Source organism: Lissotriton vulgaris, chromosome 7, assembly GCF_964263255.1.
Source record: "Lissotriton vulgaris chromosome 7, aLisVul1.2, whole genome shotgun sequence".
Taxonomy (NCBI): Eukaryota; Metazoa; Chordata; class Amphibia; order Caudata; family Salamandridae; genus Lissotriton; species Lissotriton vulgaris.
Genome location: NC_141695.1, coordinates 1,582,332,667 through 1,582,355,117, shown reverse-complemented (window position 1 = coordinate 1,582,355,117; position 22,451 = coordinate 1,582,332,667). Strand labels below are relative to the sequence as shown.

The 22,451-nt window shown below is 41.9% G+C and overlaps 1 protein-coding gene across 1 annotated transcript in view; it reads left to right on the top strand.

Annotated features, from left to right (window-relative positions):
- Positions 1 to 22,451, top strand: part of LOC147706032 (uncharacterized) — a 777,463-nt gene that overhangs the window by 245,271 nt on the left and 509,741 nt on the right. Inside the window, exon 2 of the mRNA XM_086932483.1 lies at positions 8,857 to 8,940. Coding sequence (XP_086788609.1) covers positions 8,857 to 8,940 — 84 coding nt within the window. The remainder of the gene's footprint in view (positions 1 to 8,856; positions 8,941 to 22,451) is intronic.

Sequence of the window (22,451 nt, the reverse complement as noted above, 5' to 3'; positions counted from 1 at the left end):
AATAACTCACGTTTTACAGTAGTATTGCACAAGGAAGTGCAGAGTTCCCCCGGCTTCCGCCTCAAGGGTTGAAAAAGACACTGCTGATTTTCTGAAATGTATTTATGACATAATATGGGAAATGTATTTATGACATAATATGGAAAGATGATTTTATATTAATGAAATTAGATGTAGCATCTCTTTATACAAGCATATGTTATGATCTTTGTTTGAGACTGTTAAGCACTTTCTTCATGAAAGACCGTTAACTTTATTCCAACATACACAGATGATGCTCAACATGATATGGTGTTGCTTAACAAATAACTTTCTCTTGTTTTATAAGTAATTGCTCTAACAACTGACTGGTACAGTGATAGGTATCTGCTTCGCATCAGTTATGCTAATTTGCATATGGGCTGGTGGGAGGAGCAGGTTCTCTAAAACTAATTTGATGAGGAATGGTCACAACATGTAATGCTCTGGGTATGCTGCACAGATGTCTTTTTTCATCTGCGGAAGGTTTGTGGAGAGTGCCCAAAGCTTTGTGGAGAAGCTAAATGACAATGATGTCAACCTAAGATTTACAAGCAAAAAAAATGATGTAGAAGTAAACCTTTTGGATATGACAATCGATATAAACGGTAACACCTTACATTCCAAGGTGTTTAGGAAGCCAACAGCAGGTAATAAGATTCTGCATGCAAATAGATTTCATTCAGATAGTTTGAAAAGAAACATACCTTACGGAAAAAGCTTCTGATTGGGAAGAAACTATTGTGAACTTGAGGAGAAAAATCAAGCACAAACAGAATTGGCAAACACATTTTTAAAGAAGGGTTACTCACAAGAAATATTTGAAACTGCTAGACAAAGGGTCAATAAAAAAAAAAGGGAAGATATGCTATTGAGTAGACATAAAAAGAAGAGAGACATAATTCCAGGGAGTAGGTTTATTACCAAATACTGCACAGAATGGAAAGAAATACGGAGAATAATGAGTAAAACTTGGCATCTAATCAGAAATGATCCATTAATTGGGAAACTAGTACCTAAAAACCTGACTTAAACATATAAAAGAGTAAAATATATGAGAGACAAATTAGCGAAATCTATTCCTGAGTATAAAACTCACTGGTTAGAGAAAAGCTGAGGGTTTACCAAATGTAAGAAATGCGAGGCTTGCCAGGATGGTATGAGTAAGACTGAGTTTTCTTTTCCATTTTGAAGCACAACGGTGAAGGTATTGGGTGGGGTGCCTCTAATTGCAGAAGAGATTTTAACGTACCTGTGCTCATTTATGTGGGAAGCACTAAACACCAGGTTCCTAAGTGCATTCTACTACATGTAAGGGCTATTAAAAACAAAGACAAAACATACCCTATGAGACTTCATTTTGATCAAGTGCATGCAAATAACAAAAGAGTTCAACAATACTTTATGATTGACTGTATAACCAGACATTGCAGAGGATTGAATAGAGAAAAACATACTGAGGCAACTTGAATTGAAATACATCTTAGAGCTTAACAGTTTAGGAACCCAGGGGGGTTTAACATAGAAGAGAATATGTACATTTATCTTTAAGGTTTTTGATACCTTCACATGGGAATTAAGATGTAATTTGCATACTTTTAGTAGGAAGCGACACTTGGCTTCATATATGGGCCCACTTGATAAAACAGAAGATAATTACATGAAGGTTTCCCACTTGGGAGAGATATGGAAATAGTGAAGTGCTGCATTAATTGTTTGATGTGCAAGCAAAATTAGCATATTTGTATTTCTTTTTTTTTGCTTTTTTCTGTATGGGATGGGTATACATAAACAAGTTTGAAACGTATACATCATATGTGGCATTCATTTGCTTTTTGAAAATCATGGTTAAATTGATGCATTATATATTTTATTGGATGGATGAAATTAGGCATCATTTAAGATGTTCGATTTTTGTTATGATAATTTGTATACAAACAGTTTTGGTGTTGGACAAGAGAAGGCGCCTTAAGTTTACAAATGTTCAACGTTACTCAACAATGTTATACAAAGTGATATATTTAGTTGTTTTCGGAATATATTTAAGCACTGTGCAGTTTATTTAGTATATGAAATGTGAAAATATATAAGATGTTCTCTATGTCTATGATTTTTTAAATCACATGAATGTTTATAAAGGAAAGAAAAATGGTGTCTCTATGTGTGAGCAAGGCCATTAGAGTGGCCAAAACGCATTATGGTAGCCAGTCAATACAGAAAATAAAGACTTTGAGCAGGAAGCCTTTATTTAATTGAACATGATTGGTTACATGTCCATTATATATTATCCGGATCATTATATTCTTTAAAAGGTTCCACCGCGTTTTTAACAAAAAAACGGTTTCAGAACAGCAGTATTCCTTTGTGTAATTAAGCATGAACTATTTAGGCATAATGTCCCTCCTATATACTACAAATCCAACTGACACCTCCACCGCTAAGGAGCCATATGTATGGTTCCCGCCAAGTACTCTCCTTCATGTTGGCATCAAGTCAGTCACCGCGCATTCCACTAAGTTTTCCCTGTGCGCTTCTTCTCCAGCTAAAGAGCCGATAAACAGGCTATTATTTCGAGTTCGGTTTTATACCTACAAAAATCAACCAGAATCGTTCTCACCTGCAACGGGGCATCATCATGGTGCGACTCTCCTGCCCCGTTTCACTTAAAGCGGCCCTCTTCAATAAAGAACATTGGGGGGGGCACCTTAACGTCATAGTAATAGTATTAAGAGATGGAATGGGCAAATGCCAAAACTAATATGAATCTCTTAATCTTAGGTGGCAAAAGGGTGGCAGTCCAGATAAATACGACTCCACCCTTCATCTAGAGGGGATAATAAAAGCCTTATAATGCTACTTCATAAATCAAGTATTATGTATGATAGGGAATAGCAACCTCAATCAAGCTCTACATAAGGGCCATATAAACAAACTAAAAATGCTATTGATAAGGTGAAATTATATATATAATCGTCCAGAGACCTATTACTATTAAACCTGCTCCCTATGTAGCTGAATGCAAAGGTAGAGGGTATGTACATATGGAATGAGAGGTCCTAGTGTGGTCACCAAAGCAACATAGGTGGCTGCCGGTACACCAATCTTGTTAACAAAATGGGGACCCACCATGAACCCCACAGTTACCAAATGTAAAACCTAAAATGCAATTATACAAGCAACTCTAATCTATTAATCTCATCCAATCCGTCTTTGTATTCAAACCCGTTCGGATGGTGTCAAGAATCAAAATGTACCATTGGTCACGGTTCTTACGTTTTAATGTTAAATCTCCTGATCTTTTATTGTCTTCTATTTTTTCAATAAAGAGCCACCTGAAGTCCGTGAGGGTATGGCCTTCCTTTATAAAATGACTAACAAGTGGAGCACTTTCCTTTCTATTTTTTATTGCGGACTTATGTTCCCCCAATCTGATAAGGAGTTCTCTGGACGTCTCACCCACGTACCCCAAATCGCAAGGACATAGGAACAAAAATACTAAGTTTCTGCTCCTGCAATTATATAAGGTTTTAGAAATCAAGGTATGTTTATTATAAACCACCTCTTTATTCTGTATGCACTGCGCACACATATTGCAGTGGCTACATTTATAGTTGCCAATCACTTGAGTACCCATCAATGTCCATTGATGCTTGGTGGAAACTTCTCTATGTTTGTGTACCAATTCTCGCCTCAGGTTGTTATTGTGTTTAAAAGCAAATAAGGGTTTATCCAGTTTGGTAGATTCAGTGTCATTCTAAATACTCCAATTTGAGTTAATAATATTTTTTATTTTGTTGCTTAGGCAGAAATATTGACTCACAATCAGAGCTTGCTTGGAGCACACTATAAACCCTACTGAGGGATACGTCTAATTTGCATATTCCAATTGTGGTTCCCTGAGAGAGGGTGAGGCTCCACATGCATGTTCTTAATTGTTTGTGGAGATGCTAGGAGTGCAGCAGCCCCCATAAGAGCCACTAAAGCTCTTTACAAAGATACATCAAATCTCCTGTGTTAAATTGATGACCCCAGTAGAGTTTTCACACAGCTCTAAGTACTCTTGTGCTCTTGCTCAGAGGTTCTAGAGAGTGGGAAACTATGTTTGTGAGTTCTAAGGTTTTTAATGTATCCTGTTGAAAGTAAAAAATCTGCTCATGTCCATAGATTATTGATATTATAATGTTTTATTGATTGTAAAGTTGTCAACGGTGGTTTATAGTTTTTAAGGAAGATTGCCAAAACGTTTTAATGATATATTCAGAATAAAAGTGATTGCCTGTTCTAATGTGAATGGCACAGTAAGTAGGCTTAGCAAAATTGGCACAATTTGCGGAATTTCACTTTCTCTCATTACACGAAATTCTCATCATTATGCCAAACTTTTATTTGCGGACAAACAGCTTGATTATGTAAGTGAAAAGGTAGGAAATTATGTGTGATACACATTGCCCAAAAATGTGGGTTTACACCATGCATTTCAAAATATAATATGCACAATTGTTATTAGCATATAACTAGGAGGTGTCTAGAAAGTGACCCAGAATGCAGTGTAATACCTGTTGTACTGTGATTATTTAACCCACTTATACATTAACTCTCACCGTAGTTAATACAAACAAAGAAATGATCATGTATCACATCTCCTTTAAATGTGAAAAGTAATCTCAGATAGTTGCAAGCTCCTGTCAACTTTTGTGAGATGGTAGTGTGAACTATGCTACATTTAGTGAGTGTGGGAGGTTATCTGAAATATTAAAAAGGCCCAATCTGATAGATTAGGCTGAAGAAAGTTGGATTAAAATTCGGACTCAGTTTAAAACAAGTGCTATGCAAACAAATGATGGATGGAATACTGAATAAATCATACATTGACCCCCAGTCAGGAGATCTGGGTTAAATCCATTGTTCTATTGCTCACCATAACAAACAACAATAGGAAATCCTGAAGTCTACAACATTATTTGAAAAGTGTGGAAAAACCACTAACAACTGGTTCGTCAATCAAAAAAAATATAGAAGATATGAAACAGAACTGATAATTAAGCCCAACAGATTTAACTTTGGGCATTTCCCTTTTCAGGACAAAATCCCTCACTCACCCGAAGGTGACATGCTTCATCATTTGTGATTCTCCTCCTAGAGGAAAAGCCTAGTTCCTCTGGGGGCTATGACCCCCTTTCTGAAAGGAAGGAGCTCAGGGATGTTTTGTAAATAGAATCAGATATGCTAAATCCACAAATAAAGAGCTAACAGAATGAGTGAGGGCGCAGCGCAATATACTAGAACTGTGAGGAAGTGAAATTAAAACTAGCTCAAGGACGCCAAAAAAAGCTTTATTGTCAAGCGTTCTTCGCCAGGATTAATAAAGCAGTGCACCAGCGGTCTAAATTACAAACCGGAATGGTGAAAAAAGTCTAATCGGTCAAAACAAATGATTTATGTTTATGTGGACTCAGTTTAAAACACGTGCTACGCAAACAAATGATTGAAGGAATGCTGAATAAATCATACATTCTCCCCCACTCATGAGATCTGGGTTAAATCCATCGTTCTTTTGCTCACCTTGCCACCCCAGTTTAGACCCAGCCATATGCAAATCAGCATTACGTCCATCATTTGTTTGCGTAGCACTTTTCACCCTAAGTGGGATGGGTATGCCCAGACGTGGGTCCCTTGCAAACTGTGCAACTGGAATCAAGCTAGCCTGGCTGATGAAGGGTAATACCCAGAAACCAGTCCCAGGATACTTGTTTCCGGTCTGGCCTGGAAGTTCCGTCTGGGCTCTTCCCATGGGTCACAGGGTTAAGGCTGATTTGTTTATGGCTGGGCCCAAACTCGGGTGGCGTAGTGGACAAAAGAACAATGGATTTAACCCAGATCTTTTGATTGGGGGAGAATGTTTGCATTGTCAGCATTCTGTCCATTTGTTTGCTGTTACACTCAGTTTTAAACACAGCAGAAATCTTGCATGGTCCTCCATCAGTGACAGGGATACATGCTTAAACAGCATCTGCTTTTAGGAAGCAAAAGTAGTAGAAATGTGATTGAAGATTTAGAGAAGAGGTGGTTTTGGGTACCATGAAGTATAGAAATGTTAAGTGCATTTCCCTGTACAGAATGCAATGTTGAAACCAAATATGTTATGAGCAGGGATCAAGATGAATAAAAAAAAAGCAGACCTTGCATAAATAATTTGACTCTATGCCACAACAAAATGTTTTCATTTAAACTTTCAGCTATTCTTGCTTCTAATAAGAAAACATGTGAGATGCACAGATTTCCACGTACAATCATTATTCGTAAAACATTAATTACAAATGGTTGCAATTTTCAAAGCAACTAATGTACCAATCAATCAGGTTGCTAAATATATGCTCAGCAGAGTTCTCGAAATCTCCATTCTCATGTAATTTAATAGGGCAGGAGGCACTTTGTAACCCCCCCCCCCCCCCCCCCACCCCCACCCGCGGATTGGCTGTGAATGCAGAGATGGTAATCTGAGAGGTACAGGAGACCACCATTACTGTCTTTTCTTTCCCCACCTGGAAGAAATTGACTTAAAGGGCTACATTTTGCTAGGAAAATAGAAAAAATCAGGCTTAGAAAGACATCACGGGGACCATGCAATTGCCCCTAAGACCCCTGTCTGCACCCCTGAGACAACCCCAAAAAAATCAAAAAACTGTCCCATAGGCTCAGTTTCCCTTTATGAATAAGTTGCCACCTCAAGTCAGATATTGGTAACTGATGTTACAGCTGTAGCAACCTTTGATACATACCTTTACAAAAAATAGACGGAGGGTGCCACTTTCATGTCCCTTCCTGTTGGTGATTCGGAGAGTGTTGCTAAAGCCTTTTTGCAAGTCTGAAAAAACGTTTAGTACAAGTGCACTTTGTGCATTGCACAAAGCTATTTTGTGGTCTTGAAGCCTGTAGCTTTGTAAATCACAGACTTTGTGACTTCAAAATACCTTTGTTCGTGTAACCCATAGCATCCTATGGCATATTCACAAGGAAAGTGGCGAAGTGTGTCGTTAAGCCAAGAAGGCTAACACCGTGCTCCGTCACTTTAGATACGAAGGGCTGCACCATATCTACAAGAACATGGTGCAGCTCAGCATTTCGCCATGAGCTCACTCTAAATTTTGCTGCCTAGTGCCAACGCAGGCACCCTTGCATCATAAGGGTGTCTGCGTTGAAGGGAGTGATTGTTTAGGAGAAGTGTGGCTTAATGGTTAGAGTGGCAGACCCTGATGCAGAGGTCTAGCCTGGGACCAGGGTTCAATTCCCCGCCTCAGTGGATCTTGGGCTCAAAATTCCACGGACCTGATAATTCTCGCCTCGGTGCCTATTCCAATCATGGAGTCCCACTCTGCAACTCTGGGCAATAGCTTGCTTAATCTCCAAAACGGCCCCCATAACGCTAAGGATGCCTGGCCTCCACCTTGGGGGTGCCCAGGAGTGGACGCCTCACAGGGAAAGCCAGGATGGGTTCCACAGCGGTATTCGTACAAGCGCCTTGAGACCATTGCGGGTGAGTAGTGCGCTATACAAATATCAATTTACAATTTATTGTTTATGTGCAGGAAGGTGTCCCTTCCTGCACATAAACAATCTGAAATGGCGATTTGAAACTTCAATGTGTGCCTCTTAACACAGCACACATAGAAGTTGCAAAACGTAATTTTTATCTAAATTATTGTTTATGAGCAGGAAGAGACACCTTCCCACACATAAACAATCAAAGGTGTTTTGCTGTTTCCATGTGTGCTGCACAAAGCAACACACATCGAAACAGCAAAAACGGGGAGAAATTAAACTTTTCTCCTCGTTTTGCCAGGGGAAGACCAGGATTTCCCTGGTCTTCATTTTGGCGCTGCCCAATATTTACGCCACCCTTGTAAATATGGGGCAGCGTCAAAATCAATGGGTGTTGCGGTGGAACACCCACAGCAACACCCTTTGCCCTCCCCTTTCACGTTAAGTATAGCGTTAAAGGGTGCCTTGTAAATAAGGCCAAGCCTGTATTGCCAACACAACGTCTTTAAAAGTGATGCTGTTGTTGCGATAGGGGCTTGTAAATATGCCCCCATGTTTTACTTCATATTTGCACACATTGTAATGCAACATGGACAAAAGAGGCGAAGCATTGGGAAACAGGCTCGGGAAAAGGAAGAAAGCGCAAATGTAATAGGTAGTTGATAGGAGCAATCCCAAGGTTTGATGGAGAGAAGAATAAATGAATTGTGTGTGGCTTGAACACTGCTTAATCGGGACACAGGGCATGTCTAAGGAACTTACTCGCTGTCCCACCTCACATTTTCGCTCTGTGAGATATTCAACGAACAAAAATCAATGTATAAATGGTACATTTTGGCAATGTGCAGAAAATAGTTATTCGGAGAGCACGTTAAAAAATTCTCACTTTTCCTTTTATCTTCCACTCCACTCTAAATAAACACAGGAGCCTATATTATCAAGGCAACAGCCATGAAATATTCTTTATAAGCACACTGTAGTTACTTAACTTTCTTTATTTTCACAAGATGCTAATGCAGTTTATTAGCCTGTGATATAGAACAAAATATGTGTTTTGAATTATTTAGTCTTTCGGATTAAAGTTGAATTTTCAAAGTGCTAAATACTTTAAACAAATGAGAGATCATGAATTGAACCCTGTGTTTATAGCATTTCTCTCTCGTTAAGACCCTGGCAGACTATAAATGCGCGTCCCCTTTTTTGTAATTCGCAAATTATTTACCACTCTGTTCTCATTAATAAGTAATTCTTCATTACAGGAACGTGATGTGTTATAGCTTCTTTATTTTCTTTTCTTAGGATTCAGCAGATTCCTTTCCCTGGAAAATTCAAAATTTCACCATCCACAAATTTAGGTATAGGTGGCAGAAACGTATACTGCAGGTAAGAGATTGCAATATATAGCTTCAGGTTCCATATAGGCATTTTAAAATGTTTAAATCAAACGAGTTGCAATGCAGGTGTTGTATCCTATTTATTAAAACTTAAGTACGGATTATAGGTGTAATGGGTCAAAAGGTGAATGGTTCCTGTTAACGGGGTGAATGTAAACATAATAATAGATATGAAAATGTGATGGTTTAAACAACAAAATAAAGACACTATGCGACATAAGCTTGACTCATATCCGTTATAGGCCTCATTACAAGTGTCCCCTTATTTGGTGTGGGTAAAATGGTAGGCCATACCAAATAACATGCATTTTAAATTATTGATACTGAAATGGGGAATAACATGTCTACCTGGTTTTAGTAGTTCCATTTCCGTCAAACCTGATTCTTGGCAAATTCATTTGTTATGTTAATAGGTTTGAGGAGGGGGCATTATTGCACTTAAATTGTTTTTAGCTTTTGTTTGTCAAGTAGAAGAAAGAGATAAAAACCTATAAGATATCACTAGAACCAGGACAGTGGCTACAAATAATCCATCAAAAATTAAATCAAGTTTTGAGCTGTGGCCATAGAGCTTCTGTTTCAGGTACAATGGACTGTTCCCATTGGTGCATGGTCAAGACTGATTTGCATATGGCTGGATCCAAACCCAGGTGGCATAGTGTGCAAAATAATGATTGATTGGGATGCTGCTCGAGTAATTACCAGAAGCTGAGACTAATATGTGACAAAATCCCAAATAATCAGCAAGAGCCTCAGCAAGCTTTTGTGGCGTTTGGTGTGGGGAGAGGGCCGAAGTGGTTCTTAAGTACTTTTCAGGATGACGCCCCACCCCACCAAGGCCCCACCCAATCCTCAAACTGTGACATTTTTTTTAAGTTGCCAGGTCTGTATTTGAACTCATTGGCTTGTACAATTTAGGTGTACAAATGAACCACTGAACTGCTATTTTCTTTAAATGTCAGAAAAAAGCACTAAAGCAGGAAGAGTAACCTCCCGCCAGGAACAATCAATCAATCAATGACATTTATAGAGCGCGCTACATACCCGTAGGGTCTCAAGGCGCTGGGGGTGGGGGGGGTGCCGCTACTGCTCGAACAGCCAGGTCTTCAGCTTCTTCCTGAAGGAGAGGTGGTCTTGGGTCAGGCGCAGGTCGGTCGGGAGGGAGTTCCAGGTCTTGGCGGCAAGGTAGGAGAAGGACCTTCCTCCTGTAGTCGCTCTTCGGATGCGGGGGACGGCGGCGAGGGCGTGGTTGGCTGATCGGAGGTGGCGTTTGGGAGCGTAGAAGTTGACTCGGCTGTTGAGGTAGTTCGGGCCTTGGTCGTGTAGGGCTTTGTGTGTGTGGGTGAGGAGGCGGAAGGTGATTCTTTTGTTGACGGGGAGCCAGTGAAGGTCTCTCAGATGTCCGGAGATGTGGCTGGTTCGTGGGATGTCGAGGATGAGTCTGGCTGAGGCGTTCTGGATCCGCTGGAGTCTCTTCTGGAGCTTGGCGGTGGTACCGGCGTAGAGGGCGTTGCCGTAGTCCAGTCGGCTGGTGACGAGGGCCTGGGTGACGGTCTTCCTGGTCTCGGTGGGGATCCACCAGAAGATCTTCCGTAGCATGCGCAGGATGTTGAAGCACGCCGAGGAGACGTTGTTGACTTGCCTGGTCATGGAGAGGGAGGAGTCCAGGATGAAGCCCAGGTTGCGTGCATGGTCTGTCGGTTTGGGTGCGGTGCCCAGGGCGGGAGGCCACCAGGAGTCGTCCCAGGCGGAGGGTGAGGAGCCCAGGATGAGGACCTCCGTCTTGTCCGAGTTCAGTTTCAGGCGGCTGGTCGTCATCCACTCGGCTACCTCTTTCATCCCTTCGTGCAGGTTGGCTCTGGCGGCGGCGGGGTCGTTGGTCAGGGAGAGGATCAGCTGGGTGTCGTCGGAGTAGGAGATTATGTTGAGGTTGTGCTGGCGTGCGATGGCCGCGAGGGGGCTCATGTAGACGTTGATGTTGAGGGATTGTACCCTAATTTGTTTATACCTGGTCCCTCTGTCATCAACTGGTCACCTTATGGTAATTTAAAAATATAATAAAATAAGTAACATATACATTTTACAAACGACTCAATATCAGGAGAGTGACCCCTTTTACAAGCTGCATGATATGAGGGACATGTAGTACTGAGGCCAGCATTATCATTTCCAGACTGTATGTTCACCCTTATGAGGTTTCGTAAAACTATGAGTACCAGGACAGGAGCCTACGGTTATGGTTGAACTCAATTGGATAATTACATAACCATTTGAGGATGTGGTAAGGTAAGGTTATTGACAATTTGGAGACATGGAGAAGTTCACTTGAATGCTGTACCCTGTTGAATAAAGTAATCAATAATGACCTACGCATGTGGCATGTTCATTTTGCATGCTCCCAGCATGGGGAGGGCGCTACAACTGGTGCCAACTGCAGAATCTGTGCCATGAAGAAATGAGACCGCTCTCCCTGAGAGTTTACAACGCCACGGCAAACTGCAAATGTGTGCCACATGCACCTCTTCGATGAGAAGCAGCTCGTGGTTAGTGTTTGTGGAATTGAAGCCCCGCTCTAGCCTGTATATGACCTTCCAAGAAGTCGAAGGCCCTGCAGAAGAGTATCTTTGAAAACCCACCAGAAACCGGACTGGTAATGCCGAAATAAGAGATACTGTGCTAAGCCTAATACAGAGTCATCATTAATAGAAAGCAAACGTTAAAGGTAGTGACAACCAGGTGCAACATAAAGGCACCAACAGCCAGGTGCAAGCAGTGAAATTTACTCACCAGCCTGACAGCCTCAAAAGTGAGCAAGATGATTCTAAAGCGAACACTGGGGTTGGGCCTGCAAGGTTGTTGGTCCCCGGAGAAGCTGCCTAAGGCTGGAGAAGTTGGCAGCCAGTGGCCTTAAGCACAACTCAAAAGTTCTTCAAGATAGTGAAGACTCCCAGTAGCTGCCACGCGAGACATGGAGTACAGTGTTGCTGTTGTTTTGAAACATCTGCCGCCATTTGATACCGCCAAGAAACGGAATATTGGCAACATATGGATCACATGGTTCAAGACCTTTGATGACTTCATAGATGCCCTTGAAGAAGAAATGACGAGAACATCATTAACTATTTAAAGAATCTTCTTGGTGATGTAGTAAAGAAGTGATAAATAAAATATCACAGACTGACACAATCTCACACAGTCAAATCAAAGAAACATTAGGAGCCAAGTTCAATCCGACGCCAAATATTGCCTATGAAAAGCACATTTTCAATCAAGTGAGACAACAAGTTGGCGAAACAATGGATGAGTTTCTTGAGAGACTTGATGTGCTTATCAAACATAGTAAATTTAGTGAATTTAATGATGAAGAAGACAGTTGATAGAGATTCTCAGTTTAGAAAAAGTCCTAATGACTGCAAGAGACGAGAAAAGAGGAGACGGGCAAGCTGCCAACATGAATCAGCACTAAACATGAAGATCAAATGCAAGTGTACTGTAGTTCCTATATTCCCAATAGGCTCTGCGCATTGGAATAACATATCCTAAAGATTTGACGTAGGTCTTATATCTACTAGGTCTCTATCGAATATATTAGACTTAATTGTGAGTTCCAGCTAGCTCAGAAAACACTGGAAACTTTCTCGAATAAACAAGAAGGGATTAGTTTCTGAAAACCGCAAAAACATGACAACTTTGTTTCCCTAAGAATAAAACTGATATTCAGAGTCGTGGAAACAATAGATAAATATTTTACTCAGTCAATCGTGCATGCTTCGTTTAATCAGAGGTGCAAAGAAATTGAAAGACGGGCGTTTTCAATAAAAGGGTTTATTGAACAGTCTTCTTTCTCATGCAAGTAAAGTGAACTGCTACAATCGTAATACTGGTTGCAAAGTACAATGCATACAGTAAGAAGAGTATTATCAAATAATACTGTAAAGGCATTGTATGATTTCTAGACCATAGGAAAATACATACATATATAACAAAGGCTAAAAAGTACTCAACTAGTGCTTCTAAAATACGCCTACTCAAATGTACCTAACCTAAGTCTAGTACGAGGGAAGAAGTAAGTGAGGTGTAGCATAGGTTGAGTTTTTCTTTGCCAAGAATCTAACCAAGATTTCTCTTAGGGTCTAATCAGCTCCGTACCTTAGTTTAGATTGTCGGAGGTCTAGTATCTCTGTCTCGGGACTCGATTTCCCAACACCCCGTGAGGGGAGCTTGGAAACACTGAAGCTGGATTCTCAGCAAGAGAAAGGACAGCTTCTCGATCAGTGCGTCAGCTGGAGGGTTGGCTTCCTTCGGCACTTGCTGTAGCAAGCTGCGTCGGGCAAGTAGATAGTCAAGCTGCTCCGACTCACCGTGTGTTTGCTAGGGCAAGTGTAGGCATATTTATACCTTGAAGGTGCCTAGTTTGACGTAAAGTCAGACATAATAACGTCACCAAAGAACGCCAACGGAATGGAAGTTCTTTGAAAATGCCATGATTTCTAGGACAAATCAGTATTCAAGCAAGGTGATGTCCCTGACTGCTGAAGCCGAGTTTTCCAAGAAATCCTTGTGGCTTTTTGGAACTAGTGGAAGTAGCCATGCCTGTATTTGGACTGGATGAGTTATGTCTAAATATGGGCAGGATTTATGTGCTTATATAAGGGCAATTTGAATTGTACCTATATAAGGGCATGAATCGGTAAATTACGCTTGGATTCTAAAATGCTCCCCAACATAAGCACAAAATAGACACACATAAGTCAGCATCCTAAAAGAAAGGAAAGCTGTGTTTCTGATGTGGATTTTCATTTCCACCTAAAAAGAAATGTCCAGCAATGGGATAGACATACAAAGGTTGCAGAAAAGTAATCCATTTCATAACAGCCTGCAAAACAGAAACCACGGTCATCACAGCGAGCTGGGGAAAACGGATGCCAGAAAATTCCAGAAGTATTCTCGCCACACATACAAAGGCAAAAATCTACTTCAACTTTGACAGATGAAAACTAAAAGGAAGTTGATCATCATCAAGTTTATGCAACAAAAGTTCTTGGACATCACAATCAAGCGATAGTTGTGAGGGTGACTGTGCAATGATCATATCTGCCAAAAAGAGACCTGCACGCTTGGGTCTTGCTCCTGGAAAGAAGACGAACAACAAAAAGAGAGAGCCAATGAAACAATAGAATTCATGTGGACACTGCCCCAAGATCACACTAAAGATCAACGGTAGCCCCATAACCTTTGTTATTGACAGTGGTGCATCAATCAACATCATGCCAGTCAAACAGTTTAACAATTTGTCACCCCTACTGCGACTCAACGCATAAACCACTGTACAGGTGTATTGGGCTGCTTCTACACCATTGAAGAGTCAAGGATCGTTCATGGTGAGCTTACAACATAAAAAGATGTCTGTGCAAGCCCAAATTCATGTTCTCCAAGGCACTTAGTTTTGCAACTGCTGCTGAATTGGAACTAATATCTATTAATTATAACATACATACGAAATCTTAAATTGTGAGTCAGTTCCCGTCATTATTTCACAGCCTAGGAATACTCAACAAAATGAAGCTGCAACTTCACATTAATGAAGACATCCGGTGACACTACAGAAAAGCATTTCACCTGCAAGAAGAGATTGAAAAGGATCTAGAAACGCTGTTGAAGCACAACAATATTGAGCGCTCTATTGGTACCACAACATGGGTGTCACCAATAGTGGTAGTGCCAAAAAGGGAGAATGGAGGTGCAGTCTAAATTTGGGTGGATATGCACCAAGCAATTGAGAGAGAAAGACATCCAAGTCTGCACATTATAGACATGACGATGCAGCTGAACGGAGCCAAAGTTTTCTCCTATCTTGACCTGAAAAAAAGATGCCATCAACTCGTATTGGAAGAAAGCTGTAGGTACAGTACCATGTTTTTGACTCATGTTTATTTGTTCAGATACTAAAGGTTGAGTTTTGGAGATCCATCTACTGCAGAAATATTACAAGATGTCATACATAGAAAAATTCAACCTGTTATGCTTACTTTCAATTACAGCGATGACATACTGGTATTTGGGACAGTAATAATAATAATAAGATGATTTATAGAATGCCTGGTTACTCAATTTGGAGTGTCCCTGCGATTCCCCCAGTGTGACCAAAAACAACGGAACAGGCCCTACCTAAAAGCGAAACCAATCTATGGTTGTGTAAAAAGCAAACTCCTATGTTTCTTCTGGAAGACCACTTCAGACCTCTCCTGTCTCAAATATAAAGGCATGCTATTTCACAGCTTAGAGACCAGCAAGCCAAAAGGCCTGCCACCCATATGTACTTTTTTCACTCTGAGCACAACCGTAAGCAAGATCCCAACAGAACTCAGGCTTCTATTAGTATTAGGGTAATAGAACTTTATCAGGGGGCGTAAGTAACAGGGTCCCTTCTCTTACAAGATTTTATGGCAGATACACATTGTTTTAAAAGTCACGATCTTCTTCACTGTAAGCCAGTGCAACTTGACAAGAGCTGTTCCAATGGATGTCCACCTCTGGATATTAATCAGCAGACAAGCCACTGCGTACTGAACTCTCTGAAGTTTTCCCAATCTACCCTGTGAGATTCCTAGATATAACACACTACAGTAGTCCAGCCGGGACATGACCAGCACCTGGACTACTGATTTCCTGGTCGCCTCCGGGATCAAGCTCCAAACTTTGCTCTGCATCTTTAGGATACTGAAACACATTCCTACTAGGTAAGAGATCTGACTACCAAAACATAGATCAGCCTCAAACCAGACCCCAATATTTTCACTTTATGCTTGGACATTGGTATTGATCCTTGTACATCCGGACACCAGGCGGAGGCCCAAATAGATGGCTGTTTCCCTACTAGGAGTACCTCCATTTTCCAACATTCATCTTGAGGCAGCTCTGATTCTTCCACTCTGCCAGATCAACCAGACAAGTGTTTAACCTGGCTGCAGATTCTCCTTCATTTTGGGAGAGGGTACAAATCAGTTGCATGTCATCTGCGTAAGATATGATGTTAAAGCCCTGATGCTCGATGATATTTACAAGGGGGCGCATATAAATGTTGAACAAAGTGGTGCTCAAAACTGAGCCCACATGCAATAAAACAGCATCTGACCAGAAAGATTGTTCTACCGCCCAGAAAGTACAGTTGTGAAGAAAGGAGGCAAGCAAGCGTAGGGCCATCTCACCGACACTGCAATTCCATAAACGCTCCAGCAAAAGATCCTGCACTGCGGTCTAACAAAATCAGTGCAGCAGTTTTCCCCCCCATCCGCTATCTGTCTCAGGGATTCAGATGCCAACAAGAGTGCCAATTCTGTGCTGGCCTCCGGGCGTCATGTCATGGGCCTTCACAAAACTCATCAGCCGATCATTTACCTGTTTTTCGGCCACCTTGGCAAAAAAAGGAAGCAAAGAATTGGGTCTAAGATTTTCTGGTGTTGTGGGGTTTAACGTGGGTTTTTCACTAATGACACAGCCGTAGCCTGCTTCCACCTCAGCAGGACTTGACCTGATGTGAGAGATTTATTGAGCAACTCACACATTTCTGGTAGAATTGGCTCCTTCCCATGGTCCAAGATCATGGGTGATGCAGGATCATTAGGGGAATCTGATTTCACCTTGGACATCAGGACAGATACATTTTCTACAGTTAAGGAGTCAAACCCTAAGAGTCCAATCTTTACATCTAGGGGTTCAAACCAGGTTTCAAGGCATGGGGTATTTCAAGCCTCTTTAGCTATTGAGTCAGAGATATTTGTGAATTTGTCCCCGAAGAATTGAGCAATCCCCTTGCATCTCGCAACTGGGGGAACCATGATGCATAGACCCAATACAAAGAGGGTAACGCTTTTGCAATAGTAATTAGATCTCATGATTTCTGTGCTTCAGTGATTGTATCATCGTAGAACTGACTACGCGTAGTTCTAATATGTTTGTGATACTCTTTCAGTGCCTTTTGATACAGAACTTCATCCTGAGTGTTAAAATTATGATGCCATTGCTGCTCAAGACATTTGCAGGTTCAGCTTCTAGAGGTCCTTGTAAAACCACTCAGCTGATGGTCTGAGGTGCTTTGCTGTGTGGTTCACTATTGGTGCTATATGATCTAGGGCCTTAGTAATCCAATTTTCCATTTCAAGATTAGCCACTTCTACCCCCTCACTTAAATTTGAATGGTTAACAGCCAGAGCTTCTGTAAAAGTAGCTGGAGTAATCCTCAACCATTTACGTTATTTAATCTGTCTATATGTCTGGTGAGGCAAGTGTAGTGTAGTTCCTATATTCCCAATAGGCTCTGCGCATTGGAATAACATAAACGGTAGTTTAGACGTAGGACTGAGGTCAACTAGGTCTCTACTGAATATGTAAGTCTTACTTAGGTATGCCAGCTAGCTCAGAGGTCACTAGAAACTTTCTTGAATGAACAGGGAGGAGTTAACTTCCCTGATTAGACAAGAAGGGATTCGTTTCTGACAACCGCATAAACATGAAAACTTTGCTCCCTCCAGAATAAGGAGTACATCTCCAGAGTTGTGTGAAAACAATAGATAGCTATTTCACTCAGTCAGTCTGGCATACTTAGTTTCACCAGAGTGCAGAGAAATAGAGAGACAGGCGTTTTCAATAAAAGGTGTTATTTATTGAGCAGTCTTCTTTCTCATGCAAGAGAAGTGAATTGCCACAATTGCAATACTTATCATAAAGTAAAGTGCGTACAGTAAAAGGAGTATTATGAAATAATACTGTAAAAGCATTGATATGGTTTTTGAGCCACATGATACTTAAAACGGATAAAATATATACAATTACATACAATGATAAAAGTTGACTAAACGTACTCAACTGGTGCTTCTAAATTACGCCTACCCCAGTGTACCTAACCTAAGCCTAGTACGTGGGAAGGAGTAAGGGAGTTGCAGTTTAAGTTTAAGTTTGTTTTGCAAAGAATCTGAATCAAGAATTCTCTAAGGATCTAATCAGCTCCGTACCTTGGTTTTAGAATGAAGGAGGTCTTGTATCTCGTTTTCAGGACTCGATCTCCCAGTTACCCGCACGGGTGACTGGAAACACTGGAGCTGGATTTTCTCAGCAGGAGAAAAGACAGCGTCTTTCTCAGTGCGTCAAATGGGAGGGACGGCTTCCTTCGGCACTCACATCAGCTGGGCTTTGGGTAAGCAGATGGCCGCTCTGCTCCAAACCACCGTGTGTTGCTTAAGGCAAATGCTGGTAAATTTATACCTGGAAGGTGCCGTGTTTGACATAAGGTTGGACATAAGACGTCAATAAGAACCGTCACTAAGAACTGGCAGTTCTTTCAGGACTCGCAGGAGTTCTAGGACAAATCAAAACAAAAGCAGGGGGAATTCCCGGGCTGCTGGAGGTTTGGTTTGTTTAAAGAACGTGTTGTACTTTCTAGGAGTCTAAGGAAGTAGCCTTGCCGTATTTGGACTGCATTGGCTATTACTAAATATGGATATGATTCTTATGCCTTTAAAAGGATATGATTTGTTATAACCACATAAGGGCATAAATCGGGAATATTTAATTAGGGTCCTAGATACGTTCAGATCTGAAAAGGTATGTCAGGCAACACGGAAGGAGCATGATGATGCTCTCAAACAAGTGTGTCAGTTACTTACAAATGCAGGTCTCACTGTAAAAGCAAAAAAGTGTGACTTTCACAAAAATAAACTCAAGTTCTCTCGTCACATATTCTCTGATGGGGAAATGACTCCTGATCCAAGTAAAGGACAAGCTCCGTCAGCCTCCCAACCCCCACAAGAAGTTGCTGTGCTATGATGCTTCTAGGGTATGGCCAACTATAGTTAAAGGTACTGTCAGAAGCAGTACCTGAAATATCCGGATTCCGTGGGAGCGAGTGGCCAGTCTTCTACGATGCTAAATTCCAGATTCCCAAACACCCCTGCACCCGGATTGCTCCAAGCCCAGGAATGGAAGGGAAAGGGGAAGTGGATAACAAACAACAAAGAGAGTCTTCCACACTGGTGTCTTCGTAACTACCTCTGGGATGAGTAGCTGGGGAACACCTGCAACAGGGAGCAGAAAATTACTAACGTTCTAGCACTACATGGGTAATCACACTCTCACTCCCTCAACTCTCTCTTCATTCATACCTGGTTAACGTGTGGAGTTAGCTTCTCTCTTACTGAGTCCAAATAAGTTCATATGATGGTTGGAGACTCTTGTTGCTTGTGTAGGGTGGCGGAAATGGTGATACGATGAATAGAGGTGGTAGACAACAGTATTACCATATGCATATAATATATACTCTCATTTACTTGTTGAACCACAGAAGCTGACTGAAACTCTCAAAAGTCTTTTTCAGGACAAACTCAGAATGTGCCCAAGCGGTGATAGTTCTGCACAAGAAATCGGGCTTCACTTCTGACTGGAAGATTCAGATGCAGACGAAAGAACCAACTGGCACAGGGCAAGGATAGCACCAACAAAGTCTGAATAAATGGAATGTTCTTACCGCAATATGAGGATATGCGGGAAGGTACTTGCCCACTGGGATGAAACTCTGACGAGGAACGCTGACAGAACAAGTCCGCACAGCCGAACACAGGCACGCGGCAATTGGCTATCACTCCGGAATGCAGAAATCCAACGGGAATGAAACGTAAACAAGCTCCCCAGGTTCCGAATGAAAGTCTCTGTAATTTCTGACTGGGAAAGGGGCAAACTAGGAAAATACGCGGTGAATTGACAGGAGCCAAAATCAGGGCGTCGAACTGCTGTAAAGGGACAGTTGAAGTGCGCCACATAGAACGTGCGGGATTAGGAAATGGCGGACTGCTGGAAAAGGCTAGAACGCTAACCTTATCAAATGGTGGCACAAACCGGAGGCGTACTACGCCTCAATTAGACAGTGGTCATGGGCTAATTTCTGAAGGGAACCCCAGAGTGGAAACAACCGCCAAACAGGAAATCTTCCCCTAGCTGCAGGGACTGACGGAGGTCTCTTAATGGGGGCCGGCATGGTCCTGACAGGTACATTCTTGACTTTGCCAAGGTGAGTGCCCCATTAAGAGACCTGACTAAATGAAATGCCCAGATGGGATGGTATTCTGAACTGACCATCCCTTCAAAAATATGAAGCATGCCATTGAAAATGTCACTGAGATGGCTTACTTTCAGTATAATAACATACTGATATTACTGTTGATGCAAGCCCAGTGGGGCTGGGAGTGATCTTTGCTCAGCATAATGAAGATCCAAATGTTCAGAGACACATTGTAGTGTATGCTAGCTGAAGTCTGTCTGACACATAATGTGTATATTTGCAGCCAAAGTGGGACAGTCTAACTGTGGTGAGGGCCTGTGAACACTTTCATGTGTTTTTTATAGAAAACACTTCACAATTGTTAAAGACCACCAAGCACTGCTCACCATATTCAGAAACCCAAAAGCTAAGATTCCCCCTTGTATTGAGATGTGGGGGGTGCGTTTAAATGAGTATGACTATACGATTGTGCCTAAGTGAGGCAAGAACCAAAACCTGCAGGTTACTTCTCATGACTACCCTTACATCATCATGACTTGACATCAAAAATAGCTGAAGAGTACATCAACTTCATTGTAAGGCACAGAACGTGAGTGACCGTATTCATTAAACTGATCATTGCAGTTATAAATGCCAATAAAGACATGTTTGCCCTAAAGACACCATCTCAGCGCTGTCATGGAGACGAAGTGTTCGACCTCAAAGGGATGATGTTGAATTTCAAAAGTTCAAGAATGTACAGGATGAACTGTCACTATAGAAGGCATTGTGTAGAGAGGCTCGTTGATCATCATACCTGGATGTCCCTGACAGCAAGTCATTGAACTCACTCACAGAGGACATTGTGGCATAGTCACAACCAAATGAGCCCTGAGTGATAGAGTGTGGTTTCTGCACTTGTTCGAGCAAGTTGAAAGGGAATTACAGCAGTGCCACTTATGTAATTGCCTTTCCCGTAAAGTGACACAACATCCACTAACCAGATCTGATCTTGTTGCATGTGTGCAGGAAAGAGTGACAGTATATTTCTTTGGGCCCCTAGTGAATGGTCAACATATCATGGTAGTCACTGACAAATATTCTCATTTTCCTCTGGTGGAGGAAATGTCACCATCAACAAATGATAAGGTCATTGAGTGGCTAGATGACATCTTTACAGCATGGAGCACCACACACTTCCTTAAATCTGACAATGGTCCACCATTCAATAGCAAGGAGTTTAAGGAGTTTATAACTAAACTCAGTGCCAAGCACCAAAAGAGTACACCCTTGTGGACTCAAGCTAAACATGTCTTGGAATAATTTATGAGCATCCCAAAGAGAGGGATCCAATGTGCTTCAATGGAGGTAATCAAACTGAGTCAAGCATTATGTCAAGCCCTTCATGCCTATTTTTCGACTACTTACTCCACCAGTGGCGAGAATCCTACCACCATGCTGTTTTAGAGAGATGTAAACTACCCCAGAGAACCACCTGAAGAAGTTCAGACTGCTGACGAGGTTCATGCCACTGACACAGGAAGACATATACTGATCAGTGTCAGAGAACTCAGGAAATCGTCTTCGACGAAGGTGAGTGTGTTCTTGTTAAACAAAAACAGAAGAGGAAAACCGATCCTCTGTTTGCTGCGGAGCCTCCTGAGAGTTGTGACGAACAAGGACATATGATAACAGCACAATGCCCCAGAAAATCCATCACAAGGGATTTGTCACATTTTAGACATTTATCTCAACATTCATCAGCCCATGTAATCCCAGATGGGGTTGACTCACCTGACAGCCTAGATCAAACATCAGTTCCTGTACCCTCTGTGTCCACTCGGGGGGGGGGCCTCAACTCCCTCAGACCACGTGATCTGGCCTAACAGTGCAAGCACCTACACGACTTTTCAAAGAAAAATAATGCACCTGTTGTTTACACCTTTTCTTTCAAAAAGGAGGGATATGTAGTGTCTTAAGACTATGAGAGAAAATGTAAATGTAAATGTCAAGGTATTTGTAGAGAGCACTGCCACCAACCAGTTTCCTGGTGCTATTACTCATACCGATGTGGAACCTTTCCTGGCTTTCCCTGTGAAGTGTCCACTCCTGGGCACCCCCAGGGAGAAGCCAGGCATCCTAGCGCTGCTGGGGCCGGTGTGGAGGTTAAGCAAGCTATTGCCTAGAGTTGCAGCGTGGGCCCCATGATTAGAATAGGCACCAAGGCGAGAATTCTCAGGTCCGAGGAAATTGAGCCCAAGACCCGCCAAGGCGGGAATTGACCCCTGGTCCCGGGCCAGAACTCTGCATCAGGGTCTGCCGCTCTAACCATTGAGCCACACTCCTCCACAGTAGGACCCAAAGTTGTGGGTGTACTCACTGAGAAAACTATGTAACCGTTTGGGGAGGTGTTGAGATCCAGGCCAGCCTGTGTTTATTTTTGAGCCCCTTAAACAGGCATTCTTAAAGGT